This window comes from Leopardus geoffroyi, chromosome A1, assembly GCF_018350155.1.
Source record: "Leopardus geoffroyi isolate Oge1 chromosome A1, O.geoffroyi_Oge1_pat1.0, whole genome shotgun sequence".
NCBI lineage: Eukaryota > Metazoa > Chordata > Mammalia > Carnivora > Felidae > Leopardus > Leopardus geoffroyi.
In genome coordinates, this window is record NC_059326.1 from 106,730,954 (window position 1) to 106,752,760 (window position 21,807).

The 21,807-nt window shown below is 35.6% G+C and overlaps 1 protein-coding gene across 3 annotated transcripts in view; it reads left to right on the forward strand.

Moving 5' to 3' along the window:
* ADAMTS19 (ADAM metallopeptidase with thrombospondin type 1 motif 19) overlaps window positions 1-21,807 on the forward strand; it is a 241,553-nt gene that overhangs the window by 98,861 nt on the left and 120,885 nt on the right. For all 3 annotated transcript variants that reach the window (XM_045487730.1, XM_045487737.1, XM_045487746.1), the window contains exon 8: window positions 12,228-12,333. In XM_045487730.1, the coding sequence (XP_045343686.1) occupies window positions 12,228-12,333 (106 nt within the window). The remainder of the gene's footprint in view (window positions 1-12,227; window positions 12,334-21,807) is intronic.

Consider the following 21,807-nt stretch of genomic DNA (forward strand, 5'->3'; position numbering starts at 1 on the left):
TTTCATAAAAAACTTACCAAACAATTAGACGTGGTATCCATATGCTGTCTAGTCTACAACTTACTTATTTTAGATACTTCCATCACACCTTAGGATCATAAAATAAAGTGAGTGAGTATTCACTGTTTGATTTTCCTTTAGCCACGAATTAAAAACACACACACCCTTTTTTTAACATGTGCATTCCCATCTGTAGTTAATTTTGTCGCAATACACATTACAAGGTCAAAGATGATACTAAATTAGGAAAAGAAAATGTTGCATCTATCTTCCTAGAATGTATTAAATCTTTTCCTCACAAATCCCTGCCTCCTTTGATTTGAGGATGATGAGAACTGAAACATGTCAATTGATGTTATTTTTTCCCCCACTTTAAATGACTTTATTCATTTACCTTGTTTCGGTTTGCTTTCAGCTAATATTCAGTTCTTCCAAATAGTGCCCTTAACCTCTCCTTTGATTCTTTCCATAGCTGAGGTGATTGATGGGCTATAGATCAGAAATCACAGTGCCTTCACTTTCCTCTGAGACCTTTGCTCTCAGCGTCTTTGCAGTGAATTCCTTTGTCTACAGGCTGGATTTGGCCTCCAAATGCAGTTGGTGGGTTCAACTCAAGAATGTTGGTTTGGCCAGGGCCCTATAACTCCGATTCAACTCTTTCTACCACACTTTTTTTCTTCCCAGCCTCCCAGGCCCTACCCTTCCAGCTCTTAGTGCTATTAAGACCCTGCCAGATCTCAGTCATGTCCCCCATGGGTCCCCTGAGTTAAACTGCCCACCCCTCTGGCCTTCTTGATAGCAAGAGTCAAAGTAGGCTCAGAAATGACAACACAGCCCTTCTTTCCACCTACTGACCCAGAGTTTTTTTTTATTAATTCCATGTTTGAGTCATTGTATATTGGTCTGGAGTTTCCCAATTCACTATCCTCCAGAGTTCCAAAGGCTACCTACCTCTAATCCTTATCCTTTCTCCTGTGCCCTCAGAGAGAAGCTGTAGATAACTAAGACATGACTTGTGTGGAAATACAAAAGAGAAATGCACAATAATACACCTCAAAATGTATTTTCATGGTATTATACAATGTATAGTATACACTGTACTATACAGTTCTACTTGTTGGTAATGAACAAATTGACTTCTCAGTACTTTCCTGCCTTTGTGGTGCTTAACATTCTAAGAGAGAAATGGCCAATATCCATAATGAATAGTTAAATTAATTGGTATATTAAAAGATAAACTGGCATAGAAAAAGGAGTCAGTTTAAGTAAGAGATAATCTGAGAGTTCCAGGGTAGGAAGGGTATTTGTAATTTAAATTTGGTGATCAAAATCTGGAGATATCTAGGGAAGGAATGTTCCAGAGTGAAAAGCCAGTGAAGAGGTCTTGAGATGGAAATGACAGGAAAAAGAAAAGGAAAGCAAAAACAAAACAAAAACAAACAAACAAAAAACAAGCCAATGCAGCTGGAGTAGAATGAATAAATGGGATGATAATAGAAAATTCTAGATTTTGTATTTCTTTTGACAGCTTTGGCAAGTTGTAAATTTTATTGGTATGCTTTTTTTATATATTACCTTGATGTCTTTAGGATTGTAGACACATTTCCTTATTCTTTGTGGGTGTTGATAATTTGTACTTGTCTCTCTTTTTATTCTTGGTCGGTTTACTAGGGAATTACCAATTTTGCCAGTTTTCTTTTACATTTGTTTTATAGTTCATTGGTTTTGCTCTTTATTATTTCTTTCCCTTTCTTTTCTTAAGCTTTGATGCTCTCTTCTTTTCCCAGCTCCTGGAAGGAATTTTAATCATTGATTTCAGTCTCTTTTGTTTTTTATAATATATGCTGTGAATTTCCCTAAGCACTGTCATCTCAGCCCACACATTTTTTATGTGTTCTATTTTTACTGTAGCCATGTTTAACGTATTTTCTAATTTTCATTATAATTGCTTTCACTTGTGGACTGTTTAGAAGAGTATCATCTTATGTGTAAGCAGTTTGGGTTTTTCTAGTTACCTTTTTAGTTCCTGATTTCTAAATTATTTCCATTTTGGCCAATGAACAAACTTTGGATTATTTCCACTTTTTTTTTTTCACTACTCAGTATGAATATGGCCATAAATGTACCTTGTCCACTTAAAAAGAGAGAATTGGGGCATCTAGGTGACTCAATTGGTTGAGTGTCCTACCTCGACTCAGGTCATGATCTCATGGCTGGTGAGTTCAAGCCCTGCATGGGGCTCTGTGCTGACAGCTCAGAGCCAGGAGTCTGCTCTGGATTATGCATCTCCCTCTCTCTCTCGGCCTTTCCCCACTTGTGCTCTGTCTCTCAAAAATAAGTAAACATTAAAAATTTTTAAAAAAGGAAAAGAGAGAATTTTGTTGGGTGCCATGTTCTGTTATGTCAATTAAGAGAGATTTGCTAATATTTTGTTCAGATCTCTTATGTCTTGAGTAAATTTTTTTATGGTTGTTTTATCAGCTATTAAAAGAGACTTGTTAAGTCTTCCAGTTTAACTGTGGATTTGTCTTTCTGTCTTAATTCTGTTCATTTTTACTATATATACATTTTGAGGCTTAGTTGTTGAGTAAATACAGAAAAGAACTGCGAAGTCCTCTTGTTGCCGTGATCCTTTTATCGTAAAAAAAAAAAAAACAGTAAAACACCCCTCTTTATCTCTCTAGATGCTTATGGCTTAAATTCAATTTGTCTAATTTTCTATATTTGTAATATTTACATTGTCACTCTTTCTCTATTTTGGTTGATGTTTGCATATTACACTGTTTTCTGTTCTTTTACTTCTAACTTATTTATATTCTTTTTCTTAAGCTGTATCTCTTGTAAGCACAATACACTTAAGGTTTATTTTTTAAATCCAGACTTACAATCTTAGTTTGGATTCAGCCTAGTGTTTTTTTTCATTCATTTATTCCAACTTTATCAAGATAAAATTGACAGGTAAAAGTTGTATATATGTAAACAATGTGATGTTTTAATATACATCAGGCATTATAAAATGATTATCACAATCAACTTAATTCACACATCTCTCACCTTTGAGAACTTAAATATCCATTCAGTTTGGCAGTCACACACAGTTCCCATGGTATAGTCTTTTTTATTTAATGAAAATCATAATTTGAAATGCTTTCTTTCTGTTTATTTACTATTTCACTTTATTTCATATTTCTTTTTTTTCTTTGTTTCTTGCCTTTTAAAAATAGGTAAATCTAATATTGGTATGCCATTTTCAATCGCTGTAATTGTTAATTATGTATTATTTTACTATTGTTTTGTAATTACCTTATATATAATGACATGTATCATTTTACTGCTGATTATTGCTAGAACTTTTGAACTCTTGAACTCCGTTTATCTCCCGATGACGTATTGTTGCTTGTACTTTAGTTCTCTATATTTTAAAATTTGGAAGACATTAAAATTGATGTTTAAGGTGGAGCACCTGAGTGGCTCAGTCGGTTAAGCATCTGACTTCTGACTCTTGACCCCAGCTGGGTCTTGATCTCAGTGTTTTGCGTTGGAGTCCCCTAGGCATGCTCCCCTCCACACTGGGCATGGAGCCTACTTAAAAAAAATCGATGTTTTGTGTATTTGGTATTAATTTATAGTTACACATACATTTACTCTTTGTGGTGTTCTGTATTTCCTCCTCTTTATTTTCTTTTTTTTTTTTTTTTAATTTTTTTTCAACGTTTATTTATTTTTGGGACAGAGAGAGACAGAGCATGAACGGGGGAGGGGCAGAGAGAGAGGGAGACACAGAATCGGAAACAGGCTCCAGGCTCCGAGCCATCAGCCCAGAGCCTGACGCGGGGCTCGAACTCACGGACCGCGAGATCTTGACCTGGCTGAAGTCGGATGCTTAACCGCTTAACCGACTGCGCCACCCAGGCGCCCCTCCTCCTCTTTATTTTCATGTTTTAGTCTGGAATTTTTCCTTCTGTTTGAAGAAATTTAACATTTCTTTACACCAGTATTTTGATGTAAAGTGTCACGAAGAAGGGGTTTCTTTTTTTATTTACAGAAAGATGCGTTTGGGTTGTGGTAGCCCAGTGAATGTAGATCTCAAGCTTCCCATCTTTGTGTTAAAAACGTCTTTCCTTCATTAACATGTTCTCTCTAGTTTTTATTTCCGTAATGGTCTCCTTCTCACAATGGCTGTTTCTTCACTTGGTTTGTCGTTTTTATTTGTGAGTTTGTCTTCAGTGAAACTGTTTCTTCTGTGGGAATTCTATGCTTGCTGAGATGATCAAGTGTCTCGTCACAGTGATACCTCATTTGTTTTTATTGACAAGGTTTTTTCCAATCCTATATGATCCCCAAATTGTATGATAGGCTTGTATGTTATATTTATGGCTTCATATTCCTATGGCTTCATAGCCTATGCATGATGGTGGTTTCGGTTCCACTGTGTTAACGGAGCCTTTCCTGGCATACCCAGAACTTTGAGCTATGATTCCTTCTTGCTTTCCTGCATGTGGACTTTTGAGGTTATTTTCAAGCATTAACAGCATTTCCAGGCTTTCTAATTTGTGTATAGGTCTCAGTTCCTTGCTCCTTAATGCCTGTCCTTGCAGACATTTTGAAACCGCACCATTCTTTTTTTTAATTTTTTTTTTTTTTTATCTTTGAGAGAGAGAGAGAAGAGAGAGAGCGAGCAAGCATGAGCAGGAGAGGGGCAGAGAGAGAAGGGGACACAGGATCCGGAGCAGGCTGTGTGCTGACAGGATTGAGCCCAATGTGGGGCTCAGACTCATGAACTGTGAGATTATGACCTGAGCTGAAGTCAGATGCTCAACCGACTGAGCCACCCAGGTGCCCGGAAACCGCACCCGTTATTTAATAAGACTTGTATCTTTTCTGATATCCAGATTCTAACAACATTAAATCATGATATTATCCTCTAGATTTGAAAAAATTTTAAGCTTTATTCTTGCACTTGGTAATCTTTTTTCTTCAAACTTAGTGATACATCAAAAACTTTGTTCATTACATTTTATCTGGCACTCTATGTGTTTTTCAAAAAGGACTGTCAGTCTACCATGTTGTGGGAACACATAAACAACATTTTAATGTCTATAAAATAGTCTGCCTTTTCAACCACAGAGATTCAGTATAGTTTTTATTAAACTAATATTCTATTTCTTGTTTTTGGAATTCACTTTTTTCTTAGTATTCTTAGGAACTGTACTACAAAGAATGTTATGGATTAATCATTTAAGAGAATCTGGAAGCCTACTTTTTAAAATACATTTATAACTATACCCATGTTAAACTCATAACTTACATAATTGTACTTTTATATTCCTGAATCATCATCATCTTGGCTTGTAATGGAATAGAGGCAGATAATTATTGAATTAGTAAGGCAAGTTATTGTAGAATATGTTCAAAGTCCAATTTGAACGTAATCATGTAAATGGGCTTCGTATGGTGTGGGTACCATCTCATTAAGTCATTCTAAAATTTTTTTTTTCTAATTCGTGGACAAAATACATTTTGATTCTTCAAAATTACATTTTTTATTTAGGACCCCACATTGAGTTAACACTTTATATTGGTCTTTGTTTCCAGGAATTTCATCTATGCAGTTCATTTCATAAACCCCCTTCTTGCAGATATGCTAAATACCTATTGAGGCAGAGATGTACTACGTGGCTTGCACATTGAACGAACCTAACTTACCCTTCTGTGAGCAATATCAACTCTCATCACCATCTCCTTTTCCCTGCTCAGTCCTTTGTTCAGGAAATTACCGCCAAGCTTCCCCTGCTTTTCCTTGGCTGACCTCTGGCCACTCAGTGATAACCACCAAGCTGTTTCCTTCTCTAAAAGCCTCTCCTACCTTGATTTTTCCCTATCTGGTGTTTCCTTTTATTCTTCCCTAATGTTTTAGATACCTTTAGATTTTAATGATCACATTTTAAAATGAGTATTTATTTTGTGGCTCGTGCTCCTGAAGGTATGCTCAGCATGTATTCATTTTTTTTCCTTGTTCTATTAGGCCTCAAATAATAGTAGGACTCCTAGGTGAATAACTTTTCTCATAAGGTACAATCCTAGAACAAATATCTTTCCTAGAACTGTGAACGATTTTGTGCCAGGAGAGACAAGATTTTGAACTTAGGTAGTCTAGTTGGTGCTTAAAGGCAATACCAGTGGAGCTGGAGAACTTACTTTTGTTAGTATACATCCACCTGACATCATAAAAACTGATTTCCTGGGGCACCTGGGTGGCTCCATTGGTTGAGAATCCAACTCTTAGTTTCAGCTCAGGTGATGATCTCAGGGTCTTTGAGTTGGAGCCCAGCATTGGACTCTGTACCGACAGTGCGAAGCCTGCTTGGAATTCTCTCCCCCTCTCTCTGCCCCTCCCCCACTCATGCTCTTTCTCTTTCTCTCTCTCACGATAAATAAACATTTTTCAAAAACTGATTTCCTGATTAGTCCACTATTGTAACACGCTTCCTGTGGAGGTTTAGGGCTCTGTGATTATCTTGATGAGGTATTATATTACATTCCAGGATTGTATGTATTGTTTTCAGATGAGAGATCCTGTTCAGTCCTCACACATGACTTGATTCATTTTTAGGTGGGAAATTAGAGAGATTTTTTGGTATCCTTTTTTTTTGTACAAACTTTTATATTAAAAGCGTACCTTAAAAAGAGTCTGTATTATATCTATCTTTAAATAACAGCTGTGTTAAATCCTTTCTCCTTCTAAACTCTACCCCGTTTATAATAAGAAACATATGAGTTTTTGAAAGGAACTGAAAAGCATAGGCTTTTAGACAGAATAATGCAAGTCATTTAAATTAGTCATGGTTAGAATTATTCTCCATAACTTTCAAGTTAAAGAAAATCTCCTTTGTGGGCCAAATGTAAGACAATGAAATTTAAATGTATCAGAATCTTAGTTGAAGATTCTAACTGTACACGTAAATAAAAAGAGAATAGGAATACAGGATCATCTTATTTGTTAAATTGCATCATGGTCTATAAGAGATTCTGTTAATTACTCTTTAAATTTCATAGACATGATTATCATATTTATGTCTTTTAATCTTCTCATTGTAAAAGTATTATAAACCCGTGATTTGGAAAACTGGACAAGAGGGAGAAAAGTTACTTATTATTTCTCTGTTATATAATACAGTTGCTATTAGCAAGTTAGCATAATGATGTAGTTTTTTGATTTGTTTTGTTTTAAGTAAGCTCTATGCTCAACATGGGGCTTGAACTCATGACTCTGAGATCAAGAGTCACGTGCTCTACTTCTGAGCCAGCCAGGTGCCCCCATATTTGTGTAGTCTTTTTGTTCTCTTGTGAAAACGTGGTGGTCTGCATTTTTTAATACTTAGGTGTAATCATACCTCTATGCCAATATGTACTCATTTTAAAATTCTGTTTTATTGTATGTAAATTCATATTTTATGGTATAAAATATATGTCTTTTATATTATAAATTATATTCTTTTCAATACCATATTTTTTTCATGACTACACAGTAGTCATTGATTTCCCATAACCTGGCGAGGAATCTAGGGCCCCCAGAGACATTCTTCCCCTATCCATAGGTCTGGTGCTAGGAAAATACCAACGTTGTATACCTGTAACATTTCTCTTGCTTCCTGCTGCTGCTTCTAAGTCAAAATCTCTCCTGTTCTCATATAAAAACTCTTCAGTTGTGATGGAAGCTCTTGAGCTTTACCGTCTTAACCGTCACTGTCACTGTCACTGTGATGGATTGTTCTCCTTTATTGTCTCCCCCATTTCGTGTGGATGTTGGCCATCTTTCTCTCCGCTTCTTGAGTTCATTCAGGTGCAACTTCACATTATACCATCAGTCCACCCAACACTTAATAATTATTTCCCCTCAATCTGGATGCCAGCTACCTTTCTCTACCCTCGTGCCAGTAGTTAATCATATCATGGAATTTCACCTCTGAAACCTTAAGTCTCTAAATCTCAATCTCTTATCACAATCTCTAGTACTTTTTCAGAGATTATCTGTTCCTTTTCTTCATTGCTGACTCCATTGTCTGGACAACTGTATTGTTTTCCCAAATTATCTGTTTCCCTTTGACATTACTTCTTCACCTATCCAGTGCTACAAGTTCTGTCCCTTCGTTCCCCATCAATTTTACTGCCAACTGTTACACGTTTTCATCCTTCCTTTAAACCTGTTCTGAAAAATCCCAGCCCAAATTTAATCCAAGTAGTACTCTTCCGTGTTTCAACCGTTAGGTTGGATATCATTCATTTGGGCATATTAGTGAGAGTCCAGGTTTGTGCTCTCCATCCTGAGCTGAACCATCTGTTTTCTGACCCATGAATTAAGTATTCCCCTAGTACTTAATCAGTTCTCTTTCCTGTTTCTCTCACTATTCCAAGCTTATGTTTCTTTTAAAAAAATGCTATCTAACTCCCATCTACCTTTGACCTACACCTCACATAACATTGCATCCTTTTTCACTTGACATACAAGAATATCAAAAAATAACTCCTTTAACTTAACGAACTGTATCTATTAAAGTCCTCCTGGGGCACGTGGGTGGCTCAGTCCGTTACTTTGGCTCAGGCCATGATCTCCCGGTTTGTGTGTTCAAGCCCCACATCGGGCTCTGTGCTAACAGCTAGGAGCCCATAGCCTGCTTCACATTCTCTGTCTCCCTCTCCCTCTGTTCCTCCCCTGCTCATTCTTTGTCTGTTTTTCTGTCAAAAATAAACATCAAAAATAAAAATAAAGTCCTCGAGCAATCATACTCCATTGTGAAACTGTAAACATTCCTATTAATATCGTCAGGAAAACAAGGTGTTTGATACCACCCATATTTCAATAGTACATTGGAAATCCTAGCCAATGTAGTAAGATAACAGCAAAATATGGAAAAATGTATCAATCTAGAATAGAAAAAAAAATATGGAAGAGGTAAGAATTGGAAACAAGCAACAGTACTCTTGTTGGCGGGAACAATATATTTCAAGTAGTATAGGAGAAGAGATGTAAAATTTATTAAAGTGACTGAATTTGCTATGTCCTGGTCCATACAGCAAAGAGGTATATGAAATTATGACAGCCTATGTTAGCTGACTTTTAATCTATGTATGGTGATGAGCTTATTTTGGTTTGGCGAAATATATGGGCATCCTGAGGGAAATTTGTAACGCACAGTGGTCTTTGACATGCTAATTATAGCTGAACTTAATTTAGTATTTTAGTGGGACATTTAGTCTTGAAGTATATATTTATTTAAATTTCTAAATGCTCAAGAGAATTTTAAATATCCTATTAAGAGGAGCTACTTTTCTTTCACACTTCTTCCCTCCTTCACTCCTTCTTTCTATCTTTCTTTCCTTCTTCCCTTCAACTATAATGGAAGTTTAGTTACTCTCTTGTGTTTGTTTTCCTTATTTTGTTGCATTAATAAGTGCCTGACTTAGCTCTCTTAAAAGTCACATTGTGTTTCTTCAAGCATTTCTTAAAGTTTTGTATTTGATTTGTTATTTAGTAGAGCTCGATAACAACTATGTTTTTGTCTTCCTTTTTTTCTCCCTTCCCTAACCCCTCTGTGTTTATCCCTACCTTCTTCTTTCCTTCATACCAGATCTTGACTGTTTTAATCAGCCAAATGAAGTAGTATGGCTTGTCACTTGTCTATTCATCCCTTCATCCATCTATCCATTCATAAAGAAGTAATTTCGGGGCACCTGGGTGGCTCAGTCAGTTAAGCGTCCAACTTTTGGTTTCCACTGAGGTCATGATTTCATACCTGGTGAGATTGAGTCCCATGTTTGGAATTCTCTCCCTGTCTCTCTGCCCCTCTGCTGTGCTCTCTTTCTCTTGCAAAATAAATAAATAAACTTTTTTTTTAAGAAAAGAAGTAATTTCACCTATTTGTACATTTTATATTTTAATAAAATATTTCTAAATATATAGATATTTATGTATTTCTTTATGTATTTCATCTTTATGTGTTAATCTCTTGGCTATTTCTTCCTGTAGTTATGTTTTAAAAGTAGTATGTTTATACTGCATTTTGCTGAGAGAATGTATCTTCATTTTCTTTTTTTTTTTTTTAATTTTTTTTTTTTTCAACGTTTATTTATTTTTGGGACAGAGAGACAGAGCATGAACGGGGGAGGGGCAGAGAGAGAGGGAGACACAGAATCGGAAACAGGCTCCAGGCTCTGAGCCACCAGCCCAGAGCCCGACGCGGGGCTCGAACTCACGGACCGCGAGATCGTGACCTGGCTGAAGTCGGACGCTTAACCGACTGCGCCACCCAGGCGCCCCTGTATCTTCATTTTCTTGATAGGCCAGTGAATACCAGGCCTTGACATTCTACTCGAAGGTTTGAATGAGTACTTGAGGATTTCAGGCATCCTTTCATCTAATCTCCATTTTCAGTCCCCGAGCAATGCCTCTGTCAAACCTGTATGTCTCAGCCTTGAACCTCTGTGGGGTTCTACCACATTCATAAAATCCTCCTCTGTTTAATTTGGGCATGGGTCCACTGAATCGGTTCATGTTCTTGTATGAACCTTCTGTTTTTCCAAAGCATGGGCAAGGCGATTTATTCTTTTAGTTAAATGTAATTATTCCATAACACTATTTTTTTTATGTTTCTGAAGACAGAAAAAAAGTCTCAAGTAGTTAGCTAACCATCTTTAACTAGGGGCCACTCTGCACTAAATTATAATCAGCGGGAAAAACTAAATGTTAGTTGGCATATGGATTCAAAGTTCATTTCAAATCTTTATTTTATAATATTTAGTACTCATGTGTTCTTTGGCAAATCATTCCACTTGTCCGGGCCTTAATTTCTTCATATAATGAGATTAGATGTATTTTATACAGATAGGATTCTGGAGCATATAGATAATTCAATAACACTAGATATTATTTTAAATTTTTTTTTTTCAACGTTTATTTATTTTTGGGACAGAGAGAGACACAGCATGAACGGGGGAGGGGCAGAGAGAGAGAGAGACACAGAATTGGAAGCAGGCTCCAGGCTCTGAGCCATCAGCCCAGAGCCCGACGCGGGGCTCGAACTCACGGACCGCGAGATAGTGACCTGGCTGAAGTCGGACGCTTAACCAACTGCGCCACCCAGGCGCCCCTTTTTTTAAATTTTTTTTTTACTAGATATTATTTTAATAAACTTTGTTATTTAAAAATGCATTAAAACTTACACTTGCAAGGTTATATAGTTCTTTGTGTTCAAGGATATTTCTTCAGAGGTATTTCTTAATTAGTAAAATGGTACATGAATCTTTGATGAAGGAGTATCAATGATTTCACATACTGTGTTACTGCTAATTCAAACCAAAGGATCAACTATCTTGCAGAAATTATTGGCTTAAATAATATTTCATTATCTTATACTGTGCAGTTGGGCCATCTTATAAGGCAAGAAATTTTCAGAGGAAATACTTTTCAGTATTCAATCACAGTTTTTTTGTTGTATTAGTTAAGATTCTATTTTACAAAATAAAATTTTTTTTTTAATTTTTTTTTTCAACGTTTATTTATTTTTGGGACAGAGAGAGACAGAGCATGAACGGGGGAGGGGCAGAGAGAGAGGGAGACACAGAATCGGAAACAGGCTCCAGGCTCTGAGCCATCAGCCCAGAGCCTGACGCGGGGCTCGAACTCCCGGACCGCGAGATCGTGACCTGGCTGAAGTCGGACGCTTAACCGACTGCGCCACCCAGGCGCCCCAACAAAATAAAATTTTTAAATATATTAACTCAGAATATAAATGTGAGTTCAAGAATGTCCTATATGTCATTTATTTTATTTTAGGTTTTTTTTTTGCAACTACATTATTCACAAGAATTGAAAAATACTTAATTTAATCATTGCTTTTTAATTTATATTTTCCAAGTTGTGACCATTCATGACAATGAAAACTGGTATTTCCAAAATGTATTCTTATAGTATGCCTTTTTGAGAATTGCAGAATTGATGAAATAATTTAATCTGAGATATTAAATTGAGAAGAGTGTTAAGAGTTTATTGAGTGACTAATACATACACAATTTCTCTTACAATTTCATTCATAAGGACTAGATATCACAGCTTAATATAGACATATTTGAATGTAAGAAATTTCATTTTTCAGTTTTTTCTACTGATTCCTAACATAAAGGTTTACATTTGAATCTGAAATGTGATAATTCATGTTTGTGTCTTCTAGGTATAGCTTATTTGAGTGGAATGTGTAGTGAAAAGAGAAAATGTATTATTGCTGAAGACAATGGCTTGAATCTTGCATTTACAATTGCTCATGAAATGGGTCACAAGTAAGTAAAAATTCTGGCTATGCCACATATTAGCATATAGCTTTGTAATTTGAGTTATTGAATTACATGCCTATCTTTTGGGTTTTTTAGGGGGAGGGGCTCAGGTGTTTTAAAAATTAGGGAAACAAAAAGAGGTGGTAAAGATCATCTAAATTTAAAGAGTATCTTCTAAATATTGTAACTATTCCTGATACTTTGAATAAAATCTTATTACATTATTAAAATTGACATTAGGACATGACACATGTTTCACTTTACTACACATTTCCAAATAATATAAACATGACAATAATCATGACACTACAAGGCTATATATTATTCACATGTCTGAAGAAAACACTTTGTACAAATTAAAATACTTCCAAACTATAATAGTATTTGTTGTTACCCTATACAGAGTAAAAGCCAATTAATCTGCATGGTTTGAAGTAATGTACTTGAAAGGAACTTCACCTGTTCACCCAGTTAATATGTAATGAACAGTCTGTCTCAGGAACAGGTCTAAGTACTTTACCTAATAGTTCACTTAAAACTCAACAAGCAAGGCTGTCATTTTACAGATGATGATAATAACAATAATAATTAGTAATAGCAACATTTACATAGGACTTACTGTGTGCTACGACATTTCTACATGCTTTATATATATCCTCAGAACATTTTTGTGAGGTAAGGCTGTTAGAGTACCCATCTTACAGGGGAGAAAACTGAAGCATGGAGAAATTAATTTAAGTTTAATTTAGTTGTGAAAATAGTAAGTGTTGGAGGAAGGATTTAAATTCAGGTTATCTAATTCAGTCATACTGTTCTGTACTTTGCATTATCTGCTCTCTTTGGGCCTTTGATCCCTCATCAGTAAAATGGGGATGATACCTGTGTTATAAGGTTGGTCTGAGATTTGGATTATGAACAACAAGCACATATTTACAGCCAGTATCTTACAGTAGAAATGGTGTGGAGTCAGACTGAATTTTTAATGTGGGCTTCCCTGCGTGCTAGCAGTATCAATTAAAATATGAAAAATATTTTAATTGGACTCACATTTAGTGAGGTCCTACACAGGGAGGTGCTCTTTATGGAGGCCTCTTTGGTCAAAGACATATTTAGTTTGGCTGGTAGTGTTTAAAAATTTGAATCAGTTGCCAACATTAAAAAGTATGAATTTGACATAAAAATTCAAATTTCCAGACCTGGCAACATTAGACCTACAGTCCCATATGGCAGCCATTCCTTGGAGCTGAGTAGTGTCTGTACCCTTTAGACTGGGGCCATCTTTTCCAGCTCATCACAGGCTGAGGCACTGTGGTATTATAGTATTTATCAGACACCCAGTGCGCTTCATTTTCATCAGATGCCTGGACTCTGGAGCCAAGTGAGGATATTGAGCTATGGAATTTGATTGGTCTAAGAAAGCTCCGGAGAAGATTGTATAGGACATCACAGTGTTTGATTAAAAAAAGCCTTTTATTCAAGTAAACTGAAGTAGAGGAAAATGGTCAAGTTATAATGATACAGCTCAGTGAATGATCAGAAATTGAGCATATCTGTGTGCCCGTAACCCAGTCTAAGACATGACGAACAGTGGTTTTATTTCTGGTGTCACTGTTTTTAAATGTGTAAATATACTTTCATTTTCTCCCATGCAGACTTTCAGTGGTCAGTGGAGTGCTGTAGAATACAACGTGTTTATTTGTTATTCAAAAAAGAAACAAAACAGATAAATAACATTCTAAGATCATCATTCTTTAGGGGATATATGTAATGCAATAACCTAGTTCATTGTTGTACTCCAGGAATGATAGGATTTAGACTCTTAATTCCAATATAGTTTTCTTATTTTAAAGATATTTCAGTGTAATCATAGTAAGGAAAACCATGTGCAATACTTGAATGAAAAATGCTGAAAGTAACGTTTAGGGGAAAGAAAAAGTTGGTATTAAAAATATTAAGACAATAAGTACAAACTCATGATTATAGTTTTTAGAAGTTAAATGCAAGTTTCTGAATAATATAAGCAGTGTGAGTATATTTTTATGAAACAGACAATCTGAGTAGTGGAAGGTTCACTTTAAGAAACAATCTTACTTTACTTTAGGATATGTAAAATAAAATTTTTTAATCTCTGATGTATTCTAAAATGTACGAAGAACACAGATTAAAGGAACCAACCACCACTCAGGTTACTTTATTAACATGCAAAGGTTTGGTCAAGAATTTCTACTTAAAAAACTAAATGATATAGTTTAAGGAAAGGCCACTTGAGCTTTATGTAGTAGAAACATTGGTTTATGACCAGGAACTCAGGTTGGAATGGCTAAAATGGTAGTAAAATATTATTTTATTTGCCTTTTATAGAGCTGTACCCAAAATCAGTAGAGATGTGCCAAAGGTATGGGTAATGCTTGATGAATTAAGACCAGGACATATGATATATGTTGAACTACTTAGTTACTAAAAATCCTCTTTACTTGTAAGCAGTATTTGTCTCAAAAGTGGGGGCTGGTATTTCCCTTCTTAATTTTTTTAAATGTTTATTATTTTGAGAGACAGAGACAGAGAGTGAGTGGGGGAGGGACAGAGAGAAGGATATACAGAATTGGAAGCAGGCTCCAGGCTCTGAGCTGTCAGCACAGAGTCTGACGGGGGCTCAAACCCATGAACCACGAGATCATGACCTGAACCAAAGTCAGCTTAACCGACTGAGCCAGCCAGGCGCCCCAGTTTTCTTAATGCTATAAAGTGGGATACATTAACAGTGAAGAGTAGTGGTGTCTTTAACAAAGGACACACAAAGGAACAAACAGGAGAGAGGTCATCTGTATAAATTATATCATCCTCATCCAGTATAAGATATAAAGCACAATGAAAGGAAAATGTAGGAAGAAGAAAGAAAAATAAAACAAAATTCATATACGCATAGCCTCTTGAATAAGCAAAGTTTTCACAAATGTTAGAATGTTAGATAATTATGTCTATGGATCTGATGTGTCCACACACACAAATCAACAGAGCTTTTTTTGTTAGGGATATAATTAAGTCAACTACTTAAGTGAAACTGTTAAATTCTTCTTTTTTCTTTTTGAATTTCTTTCTTTTGTTTTTTGGGAAAGGATTATGTTTTCCAGTATATTTTCTTAGACAGAAAATGGATCGTATAATTTTGCAACCCACAACTTCAGAATGGCAGAGTGAGTCCATTCAAACTTGTCAATTCAAGAATGACTTTATAATTACACATGAAATGTTTCTAAACTGATTTGGGATGAGTGTGTTTATGTTTTTTTATCTGAATTTGGTTTCTAGAATTTCCCAGAGAAACCCCACGTATGGCTAGAAAAGTCAGTAAGGGGCACCAAGAAATAAAAGCCAAGTCTTAAGGGTAATTGAAGTACCCTTGAGTAATTGAAGAGAACCAAAAATCCTCTTTTACTATTTCAAAAGGGGAATGAATCTGAAATGTAAAAATGTATCGAATTTTCCTTTAGGAAATTTCCAATTAAAAAAATCTTGTATGTAATTATGTATAGAAGTATTGATTAGTGTCCATAGCAAGAAAGGGGAAATAAATGATTTATTCCAACGTTTTATGATTCCTTTTCACAGTTATTTTCCTTTCTAAACAATAGGTCAGGCATGTGATTTTTTTCTTATAACCAAAAATGTCAACCATAGAATGTTTTTATTGGTATTAAGTGTATTTATATTTATGAAATACAAATGGGATCTTCATAAATTTATTGTCATAAAGGCTAAAACTTTATTTTTATAAATAAAAAATACCTTAGGAAGTTGTTTATGAATTTGACAGTTTGTTGGGTGCATATGTATACACATATACACTATATTTTATATACAACAATTTGTTAAAGTAAGAAATTTTACTTTATTTCAGCCAGACTTTATTATGGATATATAAATTGTACTTAGATTACTGTGTTTGGGGAGTGTCCCCAAGACCACCCTCAGGTTCAATGGTTTGTTAGAAGGACTCAGAAAACTCAGTAAAGCTATTTTACTCATACTGACAGTTTATTACAGTAACAGGATATGGATTAAAGTCAGCAAAGGAGCCGGCATCTGGGCCGGGTCTAGGGAACACCTGGCAGAAGCTTTACGTTGTCTTCTCCCAGGTGAGTTGTGCAGAACTAACTGTGTGTTAATTCTCTAACCAATAATGTGTGAAAACACGCACGAAGTACTGCCCAACCCTAGAGACTAACCTGAGCCTTGGTATCCAGGGATTTTACTGGGTGGTAATGTTGGTCGTGGAGGCACAGCTGACCACCTACCAAGCACACCTTCCACTTCCATCCTTTCCAGAGGTCCAGCTAGTCATGTCCTACCCCAAAATCATATTGTTATAAGCTATCTGACTTGTCCTGGAGTCCCCAGGTAAGCAAAGATATTCTTATCAGAAGAGATATTACAGGGGCTCCTGGTTGGCTCAGTCGAGTGAATGTTCGACTCTTGATTTCAGCTCAGGTCGTGTGATGGAGCCCTGTGTCAAGCTCCATGCTGAGTGTAGAGCCTGCTTAAGATTCCCTCTCTCTCCCTCTACCCCTCTCCCCGACTTTGCTCTCTCTCTTTCTCTCTAAAATAAAAATAAAAAGGAAGGGAGGGAGGATGGATGGATGTGCCAGATGCTTATAGGTTACCTCCCAGGACCTGGGCGAGAACCACACCTGTCTTTTCTATGTGCAAGTTTTGGACCACCCAAACCTGTTGCAGTAACTTTGTACTTCACAATTGCACAATATTTTTAAGCCTTAAGATATCATACTTAGATTGCTAAAGGCTTTCTAAAAAAATAATAATGTCTTCTGTTATTAGCAAGCATTGCACTAAATACTGTGTACTCCTCTATAATCCAATCTCATAAAAATCTGGAGCTATATTTTGTGATTATTGTCTTTTTTACAGTTGAGGAAACTGAAGCTGATAGAGATTAGTATTTCAGGAGTTCTTTTGATATTAAAAGCTTTCTTTTTTCATCACATATGTTGTTAATATTTCTCTAGTTCTATTAATTTAATCTTGTTTTTTAATGTTTTTGAACCGAAAATGTTCTTAGTAGTCAAATGTTATTTTTTAAATTATTTCTTCTGTAGCTTTTTGTAGTTAGAAATGACACCTCATTCTAAAATTTAAAAAAGTACATTTTTGTCTATTTGTTTTATATTTTCTTCTCTCTCTCTCAAGTCTTCTCCCTCACTCTTTTTTTACTTTTAGAAGGCCACCTAGACTTTATTTTAGTGTATGTAGTAAAGTTCTCTCCATTAAATTTGATTGTTCATTAACTGCTCAATAAATTATCTTACCGTTCAAAATGATGTAAAGAGCTATGCCAGAATAGAGCACATTGCTTGCTTCATTGAAAAAGTCTTGAAATGAAAAAGAAATGAACTGAAATGAAATGAAAAGAAAGAAAAAAGAAATGAAAAAGAAAAGAAAAGATAAAAACAGTCAGTTGAACTCAACTGTGTGCTTAGTGCTGTAGCCAATTTATATTGTAGTGCCAGCTGCTTATCTAGGTACAGATCGGTAAAAAGGAGTTCACCAATGGCAGCCCGGGCACGGACCACACTCTGAGTGACCCTGCCACATAACACTCTAAGTTAGTGCTGCATGGAGGTCATGTTTGAGTTGGTAGAGAGCCCAATATTTTTTCTTTTTAGCCTGAAAGGTGGTCTGCAATTGAATTGTGTGTCTCTGTTCTTGTATATTTATGAAATATTTTTAGCCATAAATTCTGTGACATGATCGACTGCCAATAATACATGTTTTTCTGACACAAATATTTAGTGGCGTTGTAGATAGTTTTGCTAAGTATAACACATATAGACATTATAACAATAATATAAATATATAATATGTATCATATATAATGCATTTATAATTTATATAACAAAAAAATAGAAATATATACCGTATATACGTATCATATCCTTTTTTTCTTTATGGCCACAAATAATTCACTCCTTCCAACTTGAAGTAAAGTAGCCTCTTATATTGGATAAGCTTTTACTAAAATTTATACGCAGCTCTTAGAGATTGTAAAGTATGTAAATTACCAGAGAAATAATCATTTTAAAGGTAATTGTTAGTAACATAATCGTGTGAGTTTTTTTCTAACCTTGCTAAATCTGGAGATTTCTTGGACAGCAGAACTACCCTGACTTAGCTCATTGAGACCAAAGACTTCTGCTCCCACCTGAAGAAGGAAGGTAATCATATTAGATGTATTTTAGAGAGTATGATTGCCAAAGCTCACACAGCCAATCAAGTGCCTGAGTGGATGTTCAGAGTCAAGCTATCCGAATCCAGAGTTCATGTTGTTAATTACTGTGCTATACCCCAGATGCTGAAGGATACTTCTAATTACCTTACCTTTACTCACATTGCTTCTGGGCTAGCCCTGTGTAATCTGTTCCTACCTTATCTCTTCAGCCATACTTCATACTATGTACCCTTTTATTGTTAGCACACTTGCAGCCCCATTAGAGTTTTTAGGGTTTCTCATGTGTTATGCCCCTTCACACTGAAGTGCATTGGCACATGTTACCCCCTCTGCCTGGAATACTCCCATTTCACGAATTCTCTCATCCTGATCATAATTCATAGGGCATATCAGTAACCATTTCCTACAGCATGTGTTCTGTGTAGGTCAGTCTCTCCATTAAATACTTCATGGCACTATCTCTATAAATGTCCATTTATTCATCTATTCACAGGGTGTAAGCTCCAAGAGGTAATGAACTGTGCCAGTTTTTTGTTGTCATGGGATTCCTAATGCATTTGATAGTGTTTGGGACATATCAAGCGTTCAATATATATGTATTAAATCAGTGAATCCTTTAATATAGTAATTTTCTTAGTAAAATATTCTTATGCAAAGAATGTCAATGAAAATGTGTTAGAGGAAAGATGCTGCTGCACAAATTGTTTAGAATTTTTTTAAATATTGTCTGAAACTTTTAACAAGGAATCAGGTAAAGTTTTATAAAAACAATGTGGTGGACTGGTAAATATAGCCAAGGCCACATGGAGTGAGCCTTTATTCCATGCACATACAGAAATGACTCTCCACAACCCAAAAGTGCTCTCCCCTGAGGTCTTCCTGGCACAGTAATTGGAAGCTCCATTCTTCTAGTTGCTCAGCTAAACACAATGAAATTATCTTTGAGCTCTCTCCGTTTCTCACTCTCCACATTCAATCCATCAGCTCTTGACTCTGCCTTCAGAACATATCCACATTCTCTTTACATCTCACTAATTCTACCCTTGCCACTCTGGACCAAACCACCATCATCTCTCATGTGGAATATTAAAGTAACCTCCTAAATGATCTTACTTTATCAGCCCTTGTCACTCACAACCTGTTTCAACTCAGAGCCAGGAAGACTCCTTCACAGCAAAGCAAATTATCCAATTTTTTTGCATAGACTTCCAGTAGCTTCCTATCTCACCGGTAAAATCCCCAGCCCTTACATTGGCCCAGTAGGCCCTACCAGGTCTAGCCTCCTTCCCTACCGTTCCCCTCCTTACCAACATGGCTCCAGATACATCAGCCTCTTTTCTAAAACTCAAAACGCCTACTTCAAGCCTTTGCCTTTCTTCTTTAGATATTTGTTCAAGTACCACCTTCTCATTGAGGCCTTTCTGTTAATATTTCTTAAAAGTGTAGACACAACCACATTTATCTATCTCTCTATCTATCTATCTGTATGTGTACAGTGAATTCTTAACTCCTTAGTTCACTATTGTATTCTCAGCATCTAGAAGAATACTACTTTCATACTTGGCACATAGTATGTACTCAAAAATGTACTTGTTAAATGAAGATAAATTTGTTATTTCTAAAAGTGAAGTCTCTATGACTTCCTATGCTCTGCACAAGAGCTGAATATACAAATGTACTAATTGTCTCACAGAAATGAAAAATAATATTCTTCTTAAGGAACTTCATTGTTATATCTAAGTAATATATTGGCGTTTCTTTTCACATTAAAAATTCACATTAGGAATTACATTAGGATTTGTATTGAATGGGGGTTGCCTGGGTGGCTCAGTCAGTTAAGCACTGAGTTTGGCTCAGGTCATGATCTTTTGGTTCGTGGGTTCGAGTCCCATGTCAGGCTCTGTGCTGACACCTCAGAGCTTGGAGCCTGCTTCAGATTCTGTCTCCCTCTCTCTCTCTGCCCCTCCCCCGCTCGTGTTCTCTCTCTCTCTCTCTCTCTCTCTCTCTCTCTCTGCCTCTCAAAAACAAACATTAAAAGATATTTTATTAAAAAAAGATTCTTCTTGAATGGAATTTGAAAAGACATGGAGGTCTCCCATCCCCATATCAAATGCTTAAAAATCCCAAAAGGAGAATTTTTTTATATAAGTAGTCAAGATAAAGAGCCAGAAGGAGAAACTTCCACATATTAGAGGTAGAAGGCATCTTTCCATATAAAAGAGCTAGAATTTCTCATTCACTGGGTGCTTAATCTTGGTACTGGATGGAGTTGTTCAGGGTTGAATGCACTCTGGGGAGTGGAAGTCAAAGCTTCACAGTCCCTTATAAGGCAATGTGTATTTCCAGCTGGTTTATGGCAAGTAGTTTGCTTCAGGACATGGAATGAAAAAAAAATCTATCAGCATCTAACATATTCTAATTACAAAGCTTCAGAGCATAAATAGAAACATTAACAAAACAGATAAATAGCCACGATCATGGTAGGAGGTTTTAACACTGCTTTCTGTATAGAAACTGAGTAGAAAGATCTCTATAGAAGAGAAAAGATTTGAACAACTAAAAACGTTGGTCTACTGGGCAGATATGAAACCTGCAGCCGAGTAATAAAGAATACGTACTCTTTCAAAATACAGATATTTATGAAGAATGACCATATATTATTTTATTCTTCAAGTCTAAACAAATTCCCTAAAATTAATTTACAGATGAATTTTTCTTATCACAATACGATTAACTTAAACAACCAATAGCAAAAACAAACTTAATAAATACATAATAGAAATTTATAAGCATACTCTGGAAAAACTCATTGATCAGAGAAGAAATCGTTAGGAAAACCAGAATACTCTCAGACTTAAACAATAACAAATATACTATTTTGCAAGTTTGTGGCATTGCATGTAAGGAGCAATTAGAGGAAAATGAGTAACTTTAAACACATATATAAAAATTAAATGATGAAATTAATGACCTAAATTTTCATATTAAGAGGTTAGAAGCATAACAACAAAGTAAGAGATATTAGAAGAAAGAAACCACAAAGAGTAGAAACTAATAAAATAGGAAAATGCAATGAAAGTGAATAATGAAGTCAAAATTAGATCTCTGAAAATACGAATAAAATTGGCAAATATAAAATTGATTAAGGAAAAAAGGCATAATTCAATAGTATTAGAAATTAGCAAAGGCAGTATAACAGGTACTGAAAGTATTAAAAAGATACTAAGAAAATAGAC